This window comes from Acomys russatus, chromosome 25, assembly GCF_903995435.1.
Source record: "Acomys russatus chromosome 25, mAcoRus1.1, whole genome shotgun sequence".
Lineage (NCBI taxonomy): Eukaryota > Metazoa > Chordata > Mammalia > Rodentia > Muridae > Acomys > Acomys russatus.
The window spans coordinates 36,381,346-36,397,544 of record NC_067161.1 but is presented as its reverse complement, the minus strand read 5'-3'; the positions used below and the strand labels follow the sequence as shown (position 1 = coordinate 36,397,544).

Here is a 16,199-nt window from a genome sequence, read left to right as displayed (position 1 = left end):
CAGCCTCTCTAGTACTTGGGACAACAAGCCTGCAGCCCGAGGCGTGGCCACTCTAGTTCAGAGGCTGAACGGCAAACAAAGGAGATGGTCTCTTTAAGGAAATGCCAGGAACTGTCCTTCCCAGGAGCGTGGACCTTGCATCCCCCAGCCCCACACTGAAAAAAAACCGACCCAGTGGAGGACACAACCGGGTCCCACAAGACAGCCTCCAAAAGAGCCTTGGCTGTCGGAGCCTGGAAGGGGTGTGGCCTGGCGCCAAAGAGGCAGAGCCGAACGAAAAAGCCAGGTCAGAAAGAGGCGGGAACCAAGCGGAGGCCGGCCCAAAGGAGGAGCCTGGCTCTAACTGGGCCGGAAAGGGCGGGGACTAAGCGGAGCCCGGCCCCAGGGCGGGGCCTGGCCGAAGGCTGGGTTGGCCTGAGGGTGGGGCTCCCAGGAGCGCACTCCGGAAGCGCCGCGTTGGTGTCCGGGAGACGCGTTCCAGTCGCTGCTGCCGCCGCCGCTCCCTGTGCCGCTTCAGTCATGCCGGTAAGTCGCCGCGTCGCTCCACCCGCGCGAACTGCTGCCTCTGGCCAGATACACCGTTTTCCGGCCAGATGCTGCTGTCTCGGCTCAGGCCGTGGCCTGAGCTGCAGTCGTTTCTCAGTTTACCCTCCTCACTCGCCCTCCAGCTGTGGGACCCTCGGGAAAGCTGCAGAGAGCGCTGTGATGCAGAACACAGGCCTCAGGATCGCTCCGGAGAGTCTTGGCGGACCAGTTCCATCCTTCCTGAGTGGTAGAGAAAGGGAGGCCAGGAGGGAGGCCAGAGAACCCACATAGGGACCCCGGAACCTGCCCTTTCCACGTGCATGCCTCCCTGCAGCGGGGCTAGCAGGTTTTAAGAGTAGCATGTCCCTCCACCTTTCCTGTCCACTCCGGCCGGCATTTACTGCTGGGAGCCACCTAGGTAGGATGAAGCCAGACCACTTGGGAAGTGCTGGGCAAAACCAGTTGTACTTGCCTGGAGGCAAGCTCTGATCCCAGTTGAGTTCCAGAGATACTGGCTAAGGCCATGGAGCGGGGAGCATTTTCCTCCTGGTAGCTCTGAAGCCAGAAGTCTCCCGCGGGTATTCTGTGTTCTAGCAGCTTATTTTCTGGGAGTAAACCAGGGATTTCCTCCTGGTACAAAGCCTTAAAGCTCAGGTGTCATTTTTTTTGTGGTTTTTGCCCTTTGTCTGGAGACCTGTCCTCTGATCACACAAAGACTAGACAAAGAACTTGATAAAAATCTATCCTACCAGTCAAGCTAGTCAGCCCTGCCCTGTGAGAGACTCTGGGATTCCAGAATGGATGCTGCCAAGCTCTCGACGGAGCAGCAGTAAAGAAAAAAACAACAACAAAACAAAAACAAAAAAACCAGCATGAGGATCCCTTTATTCTGTGTCTGCCTCTGCCGGCATTGAGCAGGACTTCGATGGAAGCGAGGCCTACAGTAGGCATCTTATCAAGACCAACAGCTAAAGGCAGAGAGGTATTGGTCAAGTGCTGCCTCCAGTCTAGCCAGGAAAATGAGTCTTAACCCAAGATGCTTTGCTGACCAAAGCTTATCCCAGAAACTTGAAAGTTTGTGCCTTTGGCTTGCAAGCTGGGGGGGACCCCAGACAAGTTGTTCTGCCTTCATAACTTGTCCATAAAATGGGGAGTGAAAATAGACCTCACAGGGCTGTGGTTGGAATCATATCATCAAATATATAACTCAGCCTGTTAAAGTATCTTTTGTTTGTTTGATGTAACTGTCATTTTACTGCCTCCATCTGCTAACCTAGCCCCAATCCTAGAAGTTTCTAGGCTCCATACAGTCTTATCTAGGCCTAGAACATTTTGAGCCTCTGCTGAATAAGCTCACCCTTCCTAGTTCTTTCTGAACTCTGGCTGGCTGGTTCACCTCAGCTGTTCTGGCTCAGACTCCTCTCCAAACTGACTGATTCCATCTGGCTTTTCTGACTTTTCTCTCGGTGTCTAACTGAATTGCTCCACTTGGCCTCAAACTAATGTTGGCTCACTCTGTCTTCGGCTGGGTCTAGCTTGTCCTCTCTTCAACCTGTCTCTGTAATAGTCGTGATAAAACTGCCTCTAAACTCCACGAACTGACCTGCCACTCATCTCCACTGCACTGCCTCCCAACTCACTGAACTGACTCAACTAACCGAGATCTGCATGCCTCTGTCTCCTGAGTGCTGGGATTAAAGCCATGTACTACAATGCCTGGACCTAAGCTTTTCTTGAAACTTTCTCTACAGCAGGCTGTCCTTGAACTCAGAGATCTGCTTGCCCTCTGTCTCCTGTATTTTTTTTTTTTTTTTTCAAGACAGGGATTCTCTGTGTATCCTTGGCTGTCCTGTACTCGCTTTGTAGACCAGGCTGGCCTCGAACGTCACAGCGGTCCACCTGCCTCTACCTCCCGAGTGCTGGCACTAAAGGCGTGCGCCACCACACCCAGCGTTGTCTCCTGTAATTTAAGGTGTGCTTGCATTCTAACCCTACCTTCCAGGTTTGTGATCTTTTGCCAAAGCAGCTATGTCTGAATTAAAATTCCTCTACACCCATCTGTCCTCAGGGACATTTTAGGAAGATGTAGGTCAGTTTGGGTAGAGCTGGCTTCTACCCCATTTTAACATGGACCTCACTGTTTAAAAGATGCCTTTAGGGGTGGAGAGATGGCTCAGTAGTTAAGGGCACTGGTTGCTCTTCCAGAGGTCCTGAGTTCAATTCCCAGCAGCCCTCTTCTGATGTTCAGGCCTACATGTAGGCATAACACTCTATAAGTAATAAATAAATAAATCTTTAAAAAAAAAAAAAAAAGCCTTTAATCCCAGCACCCAGGGAGGCAAAGACCGGGCTGTGAATTCAAGGCCAGCCGGATCTACAAAGCAAGTCCAGGATAGCCAAGGCTACACAGAGAAACCCTTGTCTCAAAAAACAAACAAAAGTTAAAGTTTTGTGTATCCATGAGCTGTGTCTCCCTGAGTCAGTTCCTAACCTCAGAGCTTCTGCTTTCTCACCTCTCAGAAGGAGTAGTAAGTTTCCCAGGTTATGGAATCATTGTAGTGACCAAAGGAGACAGAGTAACAACGCATTTAGAAAAAGGCCCAGCACATCACAGATAACATAGCTATTAATAACTGGGAGTCCAGACACCAGTGTTCAAAGACGCAGTGTCCTCTAGAAGAGCAAAGTGCCTCCTCCTCCTCCTCCATCCCCACTCTTCCAGCTCTAGAGAGCCGATTACAGAATCGTACCACTTACTGGCTTTCCAAAATAAAAGAGTTACGGACAGTTGTGAGCTGCGGTGCGGGTGCTGGGAGTTGAACCAGTGTCCTTTGGAAGAACAGCCAGTGCTCTTAACTGCCGAGCCATCTCTCCAGCCCCTCAAAGAAGTAAATGTATTATGACCCTCCAGACTTTGACATCTGATATGTCAAAGTTATATGTCATATAACGACACAACAATATGTTGCCATACAACAATATTATATACATTATACTTAAGAGGATTCATTTTGCTTGCTTGTTGTCATTGCAGAGTCCTACACTGTAGCCCAGGTTGGCCTATAAATGAATATATATATATATATATATATATATAGGCCAGGCTGATCCTTAAATTTACAGCAATCCTCCTGCCTCAGCTTCTCAAGTGTTGAGATTACAGAGCTGCTGCACCTGGCTTAAAGCTTTTGTTTTGTTTTGTAGTGTTAGATGTCGCTCTGTATTCTGTGTCTATGCTCTGCCACTGAGCAGCAACTCAAGACCTAAAGGACCGTCTTATATAACACAAAGCAGAGGTGCAGAGGAGCGGGCGAGACAGCCAGGGGTGAAGCGGTCCAGGGATGTCCTTGTGAAGGCTGGATCACTCTTAGGCAGACTTTGTGTCACCCTCATGTTTAGTTGCGCAATTTGTAGGTGGAGGTAGGGAGCTCTGAGTTGGGATGCTGGCTTCCTGTGGGCGGACCCCTGGCCTCTGATCTCTGTATTGTGAAAGAAAGACTTCCTTGCTGTGGTCCTCAGTTTGGAGTTCAGATAACTGTTGACTTAACTCCTTGGGCAGCAGAAATTGTCCCATGAAACTCCTATTTCTGAGCGTCTGCTGAGAGTCGGGCTGTGGGGGATGGGCACTCAGCTATGCTAAAGATTTCCCTGGAGCAAAGAAAGCCTCTCCCCTCAGGGCTTTTCCACCCATGACCTCACACCTTAGTGAATCAAGAGCAGGAGTAAATGAATGCTTCTCTTCTCAAGCTAGAAAATACTGCAGAAAGGGAAGTGAGGGTTGCAGGATGGGTCAGCTGGTAAGGATGTGCACATGAGTGGAGCTGCACGTGGAGTCCAGATGATCCCAGTGGAGTCAGATGATCCCCCTGGAGCTAGAGTTACAGGCTGTTGTGAGCCTGCTATTATGTGTGCTGGGATTCATACTCGCGTCCTTTGGAAGAACAGTATGTGTTCTTAGCTGCTAAGCTGTCTCTCCAGCCCCCAAATGTAATTTTCAAAAAGGAATTTGCGATACCATGTGCTTGCAGTGGGTTTAGCCTAATTTATTGATTTGGTAGTGCTGGAAATTGAACCTAGGGGCATTAGGGCATCATGGCAGACAAGCTCTCAACCACTGAGCTACAACCCTTAGTAGGTAAGAATGCTATCTTGCAGAGGACCCAAGTCCAATTTCTGTCACCACATAGCAGCTCATAGCTACCTGTAACTCCACTTCCAGGGGATGCTACACCCCTCTTTTGAGTTATGTGAAGTCCTCTACATACCTGGTGTGTATAACTCGTGAAGGCACACCCATATACACATAAAACTACTGTATTTTTACCAAAAAATATTGTAGACATGGTGGTGCATGACTTGAATCCCAGCCCTTAAGAGGAAGAGGCAAGGAGATCTCTGTGAGTTTGTGGCCAGTCTGGTCTGTATAGGACGTTTCAGACCACCCAGGGGCCTTGATGCCACAAGTGGTGTGATAGGTGCCCAAACATGGCTCATTAAAAACATTACATGAAATTATCTTTAGTCTGTGTACTACATATGATTCACGTTTAGACTCATCCCGTCCCCAAGATACCTCATTATGTGTATGCAAACATTCCCTAATCAGGGCCATTCCTGCTCCCAAGCACTCAGATAAGGCACACTCACCTGTGTTAGAAATATTTTGATGAGCTTCATGACGAAGGTGAAGATTGAATTTGGGTATGCTGTTGGGTGCCTGTTTATAGAGTACTTGGGTTTCTGAGGCAGGAAGATACTGTGTGAGACTACATAACGAGTCCCAGGCTAGCCTGGCCTATATAATGAGACTCTGTTGTCAAAGCAGCAACACTAACAATAACAAATCAAGCACCAAAAATCAAGGAGAAGTAGCCACTGTTTCATTATTGTTTGTAGTAACATTACTGGTGGTTGGGGTCTGGGCTAGGTGATCCTATGCTCTGAGCATCTTATTCAAAGAATTAAAGATGCACATAGACTACAAAGTAGCAAGGAAACTATTCAAAACAAAGCAACACACAAAACAGACCAGAATATACTGCAGCAGAGGAGCCTGCCATTTGAGTGAGGGTACTCAAGGACCCTACTTATTGTTTGGGGCTTTTTTTTTTTTTTTTATTAAGATTTATTTATTTATACAGTATTCTGCCCACACGTGTGCCTGCCCACCACAAGAAGGCACCAGATCTCATTACAGGTGGTTGTAAGCCACCATGTGGTTGCTGGGAATTGAACTTGGGACCTTTGGAAGAACAGATGGTGCTCTTAACCTCTGAGCCATCTCTCCAGCCCTTGGGGCTTCTTTTTTATAGGGTTAAAGAGAAGGGTTTTAGTTGCTAGGAGTGTGTGATTTGGGTGCTTATCTGTATGGACTGATGGGCTTGGGCTAAGGAAAGCTTTGTTCACTGTATATGCCCCTTCCCTCAAGCCATCTGATTTTAATCATATACATATGCATAGGCATAAGATGGAAATAAGGAATTCTAACTACAATTGCACCTCGGAGACAGTTTGCCTCGCTGTGCTTGAGCAGCCCATTCCCAGTGGTTCCTAGATTGTGTTTTAGGATGGGGAATAGAAATGGGGAAATCAGGCATTGTTGAGAGGGTAACTTATTTCCAATGCTTGAAGCAAGGGAGGGGGCAGGGGGTACCATCTTGGGTTGCTAACAGGGTGCTAGGTTCATTGTCAAGGGGTAGGTGTGTAGCGGAAGCCATTCCTTATGCTTGGCTGTCTCAGTACTGGGAAGTAAACCCAGGGCCTCGCACATGCTAGGCAAGCGATGTGTGGAGTTACATTCCCAGGGCTGAGACATTGTTTTTCTTTTTTTGTTTGTTTGTTTGTTTGTTTTCGAGACAGGGTCTCTCTGTATAGCCTTGGCTGTCCCGGACTCGCTTTGTTGACCAGGCTGGCCTTGAACTCACAGCAACCCACCTGCCTCTGCCTCCCGAGTTCTGGGATTAAAGGCGTGCGCCACCACGCCCAGCTGAGACATTGTTTTTCAAAAGGAAGAAAACTATCAGAATCTAGTAACTTTGGTTTAGAGGTATCCAGTCCATAGTCTAATCTTATTAACATATTGGCTATCTATTGCTCTTTAATACTTATCCCCAAACCTGGGGTCAGGACCTGGGAGTGGCTGAGTAGAGTGACTAGGCTTGGCTTGGGACCTAAGGGAACAACGGTGCAGGCCAGAGGTTTGCCCACGCTGGGGCACTCCTTGGTTTTAACCTTGAAGACTGTTTCTCGCCCGGTAGACCTCTGGATGGATACAAAAGTGTCCTTTTCAGACAGGGTTTCTCTGTGTAGCCCTGGCTGTCCTGGACTCACTTTGTAGACCAGGCTGCCCTCTAACTCACAGAGACCTCCTGCCTCTGCCTCCCAAGTGCTGGGATTACAGGCGTTTACCACACACGTGGCTATCAAAGGTGTTCTTTAACATGGCAGCCAGCTTCTTCTAGAGCAATGGTTTTCAACCTGCGGGTCAAACTCCTTTTAATGGTTGAACCCCTTTTAGTGGTCAAATACCAGATATCTTGCAGATCAGGTATTTGCATTATGGTTCATAACACTAGGAAAAATAGAGTTATAAAGTAGCAACAGAACAATTTTATGGTTGGATGGGGTCAACACGACATCAGGAACTGGATTAAAGAGTGGCAGAATTAGGAAGGTTGAGCTCTAGAGTGACCCCAGTAGGAAACAGGGCAGAAGCCAGCATTGTGACGAGCTCAGTCACCTAACAGTGCGTCAGCCTTCAGTTGAAGACACACAGGCTTACCCTGCGATGTTACGGAAAGACCTCTCAGGGGCATAAATACCAGGAGGTGAGAAAGTAGAGGGCACAGTGGAGGCTGACTGCCACATGACAAACCCTGTGTTTGTGTCATTCTTCAGCCCAGAGAAGGGACTGGTACCCCATGAGTTGAGCTGCTTAGAACATACAGTTTGCAAGTGTTGGAGCCCAGATGTTCGCATTTCCAGATGGTGAAGGAAGGGAAGGTTAGCGCGGCCCCTTTCTGAAAACAGCCAAAGACCCAGAAGTTGTCTAGCCATGATGTTGGTCATCAGCTCACTAGTGGGTTAGGTACCTTTTCTGTGCCTCTTACTGTTCCCAGTATTTTGGGTGCAGCAGTGATGTGAACAGAAGCCCAGTCTCATAAGCACTTGCCTGCCTTGGCTTGCTAGATATCTTGGAGGTTGCAGGACCTCAGGAACCTGGGATCCCTTCCCATCTACCTGCAGTGCACTGGGGAGTTCCAGAAGTTCCTCCTCTTCCTGGAACTCAGGTGCTGCCTTTGAGCATGAAATACTTGGATCAGAACAGTGGTGACCACATGCCCGAGTCACCTGCCTATTGACATAATTGATATCCCTGACCAGGCTGCTGAGCGGACCTGCAGCCTGTGGAGAATCCTTGGGGACGCACAAAATAATGCGTGTGTGTACAGAATAATGTTCTGGTGAAGAATCAGGTCCTAGATTAGCTCTGCTGGGAGTGCAGCCCATGGCTGAGTTCCCTGGTCCTGAGGCAAAGCCTCATGAAGCAGTAACCTCAAGGGAGGACTGGAGAAGAGCATCTCACACAGCCCTGCAGGTGATCCTGTTCATCAAGTGAAAGACCTTTCAGAAGACATCATGGAGATTGCCTCTGTTGGTACCGCCTGTGATGCACAGAAGCCCTGCATCCTCCTCTTACCCGTTGACTGGGCTCACAGACAGGCTTCCAGTGAGATTGTGTCCACTCTCTCTGCTCCTTGTCAACTCGGGACAGTGTATGACTCATAATCTCCCTTTCTTGCAGAAACACGAGTTCTCCGTGGACATGACCTGTGAAGGCTGCGCTGATGCCGTCTCCCGAGTCCTCAACAAGCTGGGAGGTGAGTGCCTCTCCGTCAGAGATGGGATGGGATACGGTTACCCGGGAGTCATGTTCAGTCATGAAGCCTGGAAGGATCGGCTGCAGCTGCAACTCCATTTTGTTGATTATTTCACCACGCCGCTCCCTCTTCCTCCCTCTCCCCATCTCCCTCTTCAGGGTCCCGATGTGTAGCCCAGGCTGGTGGTCATGGACTCCATTATCCAGCCTCTATTTGGGTTGCAGGCACATGCCACCAATGCCCAGCAACTGTCTTCATTTTATGAAGGTGGGAACTATTTGGAGTTCAGTGACTTGGCTGGATTCACAGAGCCAGCAGGGCAGAGCTGGTATTTGGCCACATGGTCCAGTTCTGGAGCCCTGGAGTTGGTAGGTAGAATGCTGGTGGGCTCCAGTATGACAACACATTCAGAGTAACAACAGCCAGGCCTGGTGGTGCGTGCCTGTAAACCCAGAAGCCCAGGAGAATCAAAAGTTCAAGGCCAGCCCAGTTAATTAAAGGAGACTTTGTCTCTAAATAAAAATGATCGAAGAGGCTGGGGTATAGACCAGCAGTAGAGTGCTTGTATTGCGTATATGACATGCTAGATCCAATCTGCAGTACTGCAATAAAATAAAAATGAAAAACGAGTTCACAGAAGCAAAGCAAAGCTGTCTGAGGCAGCTCACAGCTATAATCCCAGTACTTGGGGGGCTGAGACAAACAAGGCATTGCCGTGGACTTGAGGCTAGCCTGGGCTAGAGAGTGGGACCCTATCTCTACAGATTGTAAATCAATAAAACTCATGATAACAGTACCACTGAGTGCTGAGACAGCCTACACATTCTCAGTCCACAGAGTGGGACTTGCCAAGGTGGAACGGGACTGATAACACCAGTGCCTGAGGGGAAGTGCCTTGCCCAAATCCCAAGTCACAGAGTGAGTCAGCGACTTGCTTCTGAGCCCTGTGGGCTGGGATATCTTTATTTTATTTCTTTTTAAGACAAGGTCTCCCATTATAGTCCTGGATAGCCAGGAACTCACCATGGGTAGCCCAGGATAGACTTGAGACTTTGAATAGTTGCCCTGCCTCAGTTGCCTGATTTCTGGAATTATAGGCGTGAGTCACCACACCCTGCTACACTGAGATGTCTATTCACAATAATCTGAAACACAGGACAGAACCTGGCTGCTGACTTCCCACAAGGCCAGGGACTTTCCTCCCCAGGGCTTAGACCTCCCCAGATAGGATCTGAGAATGTCAGTCCATGTCAGCATGTGCCCAAGATACTTGAGAAATGAAATAGTGAAGAGATGGCTCAGTGGTTAGGGGCACTGGCTGCTCTTACAAAGGCCTTGGGTTCAATTCCCAGCACCTACTTGACAGGTCTGTAACTTTCTATTATACATAGATTCAGAGGTCGCAGCCATACCCTGCACTGTGTGCTGAATGGCCCTGCTGGTGCTGAGGGGCCTTTGCCTTTGATAAGTTTCTCTCTGCACTGGCTAGTTTTATGTCAACTTGACACAGGCGAGAGCCATTTGGCAGAGTGAGCCCCAACTCAGAAAACACCCTGCCAGATTGGCCTGTGAGCTAGCCTGTGGTGGATTTCCTTGATTGATGATTGATGTGGGAGGGCCTAGCCCATAGTGGGTGGCACCACCCCTGTTTTTGTGGTTCTGGGAGCTATAAGAAAGCAAAGTGAGCCTGTGAGGTGCTGCATGCCTGCAATCCCAGCACTTGAGAGGCAGAGGTAAGTGGATTGCTATGAGTTCAAGCCAAGCCTGGTCTACCCAGGACAGCTAGGATAGCCAAGGTTACACAGATAAACCGTGTCACAAAACAAAGAAAGAAAGAAAGAAAAAGGAAGACGAAGGAGGGAAAGGAAGAAAGAAAGAAAGAAAAAAGAGAAAAAGCAATTGTTAGGAGCCAAGCATGGTGGTCGCACGCCTGTAATCCCAGCACTCAGGGAGGCAGAGGCAGGTGGGTCTCTGAGTTTGAAGCCAGCCTGGTCTACAAAGAGAGTCCAAGACACCCAAGGCTACACAGAGAAGCCCTGTCTTGAAAAAAGCAACAAAAAGAAAGAAAGAAAAGCAAGGATCAGCCTGGCGTGGTGGCACACACCTTTAATCCCAGCACTCAGGAGGCAGAAGCAGGCAGATCGCTGTGAGTTCAAGGCTAGCCTGGTCTACAAAGTGAGTCTAGGACAGCCAAGGCTACAAAGTGAGACCCTGTCTCGGGGGGAAAAAAAAAAAAAAAAGCAAGAATCAAAGCCAGGCCTGTCAATCACAGTAAGCTGGAAGCTGAGACAGGAAAATCACAAGCTCAGGCCTCCCTGAACTATAGAGTGATTCAGAGAGTTCACTGCTACCCTGGGTAATTCAGTGAGACTGCCTCGAAATAAAAAGTATGAGCCAGGTGCAATGGTGCATGCCTGTAACCCAGGTATTCGGGAAGCAGAGACAGGCGGATCTCTATGAGTTCGAGGCCAGCCGGGTCTACAAAGCAAGTCCAGGACAGCCATAGCTACCCAGAGAAACCCTGTCTCCAAAAATCATAAAATGAAATAAAGTGTGAAGAGGCCTAGGGATAAAATTCAGTGACAGAGTACTTGTTTGGCATGTTTGATACCCTGGGTATCAATAGCACACACACAAAAAGGTTGGGGAGGCCCAGGGAACTAGTCAGTGGGAAAGGGTGCTTGCTGCCAAGCTTGAGTTTAATTCCTGGGACCCACATACAAGGAGGGAGCTGATTCTAAGTCATCTTCTCACAGGGGAGCGTGCATGTACACACACACACACACACATTCTCTCATGCACACCCTGACCACATGCTCATTCACCTCACTCACGTGCACTCACATATACTCTCCCTTACACTCACTCACACACTAACATACAGTCCCTTATACTCACATAAACCCTTCACACACATACACATGCTCATATACAGATTTTCTTTTAACACATGATCACTCTCACTTGCTAACACAGACTCAGCATGCGTTCTCATTAAAATGTAATAAAAAATGGAAAGAAAGGGGCTGGAGAAATAGTTGAGAGCACTTGTTGCTCTTGCAGAGGATCCCGGCTCAATTCTCAGCACCATATGATGGTTTACAAGCATCTGCAACTCCAGTTCCAGGGGATCCCAAACCCTCTTGTGACCTCCATGCATACTGCATGCATGTGCTACACAGATATGCATGCCAGGAAACCACTCAGATACATAAAAATAAGTAAATCAGGGGCTGGAGAGATTGCTCAGTGGTTAAATGTGTGTAGTCCTTTTGCAGAGGACCTAGCACCCACATCTGGTGGCTCACAACCACTTAAAACTCCAGACCCTGCACCTCTGCCCTACAGGGGCACCTCCACTCATATGCACATACCCCACACAAACCCAAACATATACATAATTTTAAATATATATTAAATAAAGTTGTAAAGAAAGAGAAGGAAAGAGAAGAGCTCTGTGTTGCTAAAGTGGAAACTTAGCTTGAGCATAGAAAAGAGAGACAGTAGTGGTGACAGGATTTGTGGGGAAGGGAACTGGATGGAAGGAAGGAAAGAGAAAAAGGAGAAGCTCAGAGGGAGGGCTGAGGAAATAGCTTAGTAGTCCCGGGGTTCAATCACCAAAACTCCTTTCTCACCGAGAGAAGCCTGCCTCAGAGCCTGCCACGCTCACTGTGCCTAAAACAGAAAGCTTGCTGCTCCCTGGCCCCAGGGGAGGGACCTGGTGTTACGGGAACAATTAAGGAAGCTGGCCTCTTTGTTCCAGTGGGTGGGAAGATCCTGCGTCCCTCCTCCCACATCCCAGTTTCCTCCTCCTTCCTGCAGGAGTGGAGTTCAACATTGATCTGCCCAACAAGAAAGTCTGCATCGAGTCTGAGCACAGCACAGACACCCTGCTGGCAACCCTCAACAAAACAGGAAAGGCTGTTTCCTACCTTGGCCCCAAGTAACCAGGACCTGGGCGAGCCCCTCCAAATGTACTGAAGAGGTAGGTGGGTGAGGCCCCAGCCTTTGTCACACAAGCCTGTTGCTTCTCCAGGGGTCCTATGGGATGCAGGTTCCTCTTCTGAAAGGCTTGAGCCCAGACGCAGTTCAAATTGCAGTGTTGCTGGGGTTTGGAATCTTTGTCCAAATTCACACAGAGGGCATCCATAATAGGAAACCCCCAAGCCTTTCCACCATCACGTTGGCACACGGAAGTTCTCACTTTGGAGCACACTGCAACTGGGCTTCCTGGATTTGAGGTGCTCAGCCTGAACTTGGGCTTCTTGAGTGAGGTAGGAGGGGTACCCTAGTCTATTTAGCCCACTGGCATCCCTTTGGAAGGGTCGCGTCATCATTGTCTAGGGCAAACCAGAAGCTTGGGGGTCTTGATGGCCTCCTGTGAGCAGGTAGAACTCCGTGTTATGTCCCCAGAGCCCCATGGCGCTTGAAGGGCACCCTGCCTGCCAGCAGGATTTAGGTTGATAGTGTCTGGCCCTCCTGGAATAGTGAGCCTCTTGCTTTGGTGAAGTGACTGGCCCTTCACAGTTGATGCCTGTGCCCTAGGCCTCGCATTCCTGTGCATGGCTTCATGCTCACCCAGCCCTTCCTTGCACTTGGAGCCGGATGCACCTCTAGCCCAGCCTGGTGCAGAATCAGTGACCCCTCTAAGCTCTCTTCCTTCTATTTTACGGGTTCCAGAGAGGCAGGAAGTGGCCCCGTGCCAGCGCCCTTCCCTCAGGAAGCAGGACTGTCCTCACCTGTCCACCCAGCAGTCCTTCCCACTATGCCCAGCAGTCTCCTTTCCTCTGCAGTGCATGTGACCCACGAATTACAATGGTCAAGGGTTTATTGTTGTTGTTGTTTTGGTTTGGTTTTGGGTTTTTTTGATGGTTTGTGTCTTCTCTAGAGCTGAATAAAATGAGGCCTACTGAGGGCAAGTGACCTAGCTGACCTGAGCCCCACACCGGTGGGTGGCAGGGGAGGGAAGGAGCCAGGCATCCCGTGTGAACATGCGGGTGTGTGAGCGTGTGAGGAGTAGTCACAGTAGGTAGCACTGGCCCTGCCAGTGACCCATGAGAGCCCCTGGCAGAGGCTGGGTGAGTGGGTGGGCCACTGGCCTCCATCCCTTCCAGACAACCCTGTTGTGTTTTGCACCGCCATGTAAACAGTTTTCTTTGTTGGTTTTATTTTTTTATTTCTTACAAGTCATTTTTTAAATAGGCCCTCACCCTGTTACCCAGGCCATCTGGAATTGGCAACGATTCTGCCGTAGGCCCTCAAATGCTATCATTATAGCTGTGAGCCCCCCTGTGCAGCTTTTCCGTGTAAGGTCATGTTTGAGGGCCAGGAAGATGGCTTGGTGGGTAAGGACATCTGAGTGACAGCCTGGCGACCTGCATTTGCTTTCCAGAACCCATATGAAGGCAGAAGAAGAGAACAAACCAGTCCTCTGACCTCCACACATATGATGACACACACACCATATACTACTCAGAATGCTTTATTTGACCAGGGGGCGGAGGCACACACCTCGTCTTTAATCCCAGCACTCAGGATGCACAGGCACGTAGATCTCTGAGTTCGAGGCCAGCCTGGTCTATAGAGTGAGTTCCAGGAGAGCCAGGAATACACAGAGAAACCCTGCCTCCAAAAAAGAAAACAACAAAAACAAAAGGTTTTGTTTAATTTTGAGAAAAGATTGTATTTAATAAGCATAATCTCTATGGAGAACTGGAAGAAAGAGTGGCTCTTGTAACTGAATCAGCACCTGCTGAGGGCCAGTAGTGTGACACTTCTCTTGTGTCTTTTTTTTTTTTTTTTTTTTAATCAAGTTGAAAATGAAGGTCATGGGCGCCATTCATAAGCACTGTTGGCGTTTGTGGTGGAGCACAGCCACACCAGCACCTACTAGAGAACATTTTCATTGTCTGAGAAAAATACCCCATGTCCATCAAGCAGTGGTTGCCCAGCCACCCCTGCTGCTTCCTGCTACTATGACCTAGCCTGGGTACCACCTACAAAGGGAGTGATACTGTATGTTTATTTGCTTGCTTGTTCATTTGGGAGTGTCTCATGTACCCCAGGCTAGCCCTGAACTCAAGATTTAGTGACAATGATCTTGAATTTCTGATCATCCTGTCTCCACTTCCCCAGGCTAGAATTACAGGCATGCATCTCCGTCATGCCTGTTTTGTTTTGTTATTTTTGTTTTTTGAGACAGAGTTTCTTTGTCGTAGCCTCAGCAATCCTGGAATTTACTCTGTAGACCTCAAACTCAAAGAGATCTGCCTGTCTCTGCCTCCTGAGTGCTGGGATTAAAGGCGTGCACCACCACCTCCCAACACGTATGTATATATTATATCAGGGTAGTCTTGAACTCCTGATCCTCCTCCTACCACCTGTGTTGGTATTGCAAAAGTCTGCCAAGCCCAGTTCTCTGACTTTCTATTCTGGGAGTCAAAGATGTATAAACGCTGTATGGAAGGAGTCAGCTCCCGCCCCTCACCTAGACCTAGAGTTGGCAGATCTGGTTACTTTGTAGCATCTGTGCAGACAGCAGTCACCATAAGCCGCAATATTTCCCATCCACAGTAGGTGGCGCCATTGATCCATCTAATTTTTCCTTCTCTCCTAGGCTGGCTGTTGATCTGGTCTCTTGGCAGATCTGGAACACCAACTGCTCAGTCCAGCTCAGCCATGGAATTCCTGCCCAGACAGGCCTTCCCCTGCCGGCTCCCTGCCATCTTCTCCGCAATAAAGTCAGGCTGCATTTGTTGAGGAAGTGTCTGTTGTGTTCTTGGTACTGCTCGCTCACCCACAAGCTGCTGCTGTGTTTGCCTGCGTTTCTAGAGCCTCCCACTTGAGGTCAGGTGCCCTTCACATGGCTGGTCTCTGCTGGTGATCCTGAGAAGCCCACTGCCCTCTCTCGGCTTCTCTCTGTAGTGAGAAGTATTTTTTTTTTTTTTTTGTGGGGTCAGATCCCTGACTTTCCCCCCCCCCCCTTCTCATTAAGAGATGAGACTCTGAAACAATTAGAAAGATGGGAAGCCGCCGTGAAGGCAGGCTGCCCCAGGAGGGTTTGAGCTTTAGCACCTCCTAGCTGGTCTACTTAACATCTCAGTGTTCAAGGCCTGAGAGAGAACAGCGTGTTCGGCAAATGACTGTGCTAGTGGTAAAGAAAAAAAAAGAACCAATGAGTGCGCACTGTTTGCAGTAGAGCCATCCCCCAGTGTCCACCACTCACTAAGTTTTACATATTTCACAGACCACAGACAGAGGACTGGCAAGTCCTTCCCTCCAAAGAGTGACACCACCTTCACGGAGCTGCTGAGCTAGGCAAGGCAGTGGGTTTTTGTTCATTTGTTTTGTTTTTGTTTTTTCGAGACAAGGTTTCTCTTGTAGTCCTGGCTGTCTTGGACTTGCTTTGTAGATCAGGCTGGCCTTGAACTCACAGAGACCCACCTGCCTCTCTGCCTCCCGAGTGCTGGGATTAAAGGCGTGCCCCACCACTGCCTGGCTTAAGTTTGTATAGCTTAAAAAGAAAAAAGAAAAGAAAACGTGTGTGTGAGGTGTTACATTGCTGCCAGTCTGGGAACCAGAGAGATGGCCCAGATGAACCACAGACCATGCAGGACACATGTGGTGTCTGAGATGCTTTTGAACAGACTTTAGACCATCTTCACCAGATCATGGGGAAAGTTGATCTGGACAGAGTCATTACCTCATGACCCAGGTTGGGGTGGGGGAGCTGGAAAGAGGAAACAGGTCCCACCTCATAAAAGAAATGGAGTTTTCTGCCCACCTACACTGAAA

At 48.9% G+C, this 16,199-nt stretch overlaps 1 protein-coding gene across 1 annotated transcript; it reads left to right on the top strand.

Annotated features, from left to right (window-relative positions):
* The first annotated feature begins 455 nt into the window (after positions 1 to 455).
* On the top strand, positions 456 to 15,164 carry Atox1 (antioxidant 1 copper chaperone). Its single transcript, XM_051168182.1, has 4 exons — positions 456 to 525; positions 8,330 to 8,405; positions 12,228 to 12,391; positions 15,027 to 15,164. Exons 1-3 carry the CDS (start codon positions 520 to 522, stop codon positions 12,350 to 12,352), a joined length of 207 nt encoding a protein of 68 aa, XP_051024139.1. The 5' UTR covers positions 456 to 519; the 3' UTR covers positions 12,353 to 12,391; positions 15,027 to 15,164.
* The last annotated feature ends 1,035 nt before the right edge of the window (positions 15,165 to 16,199 follow it).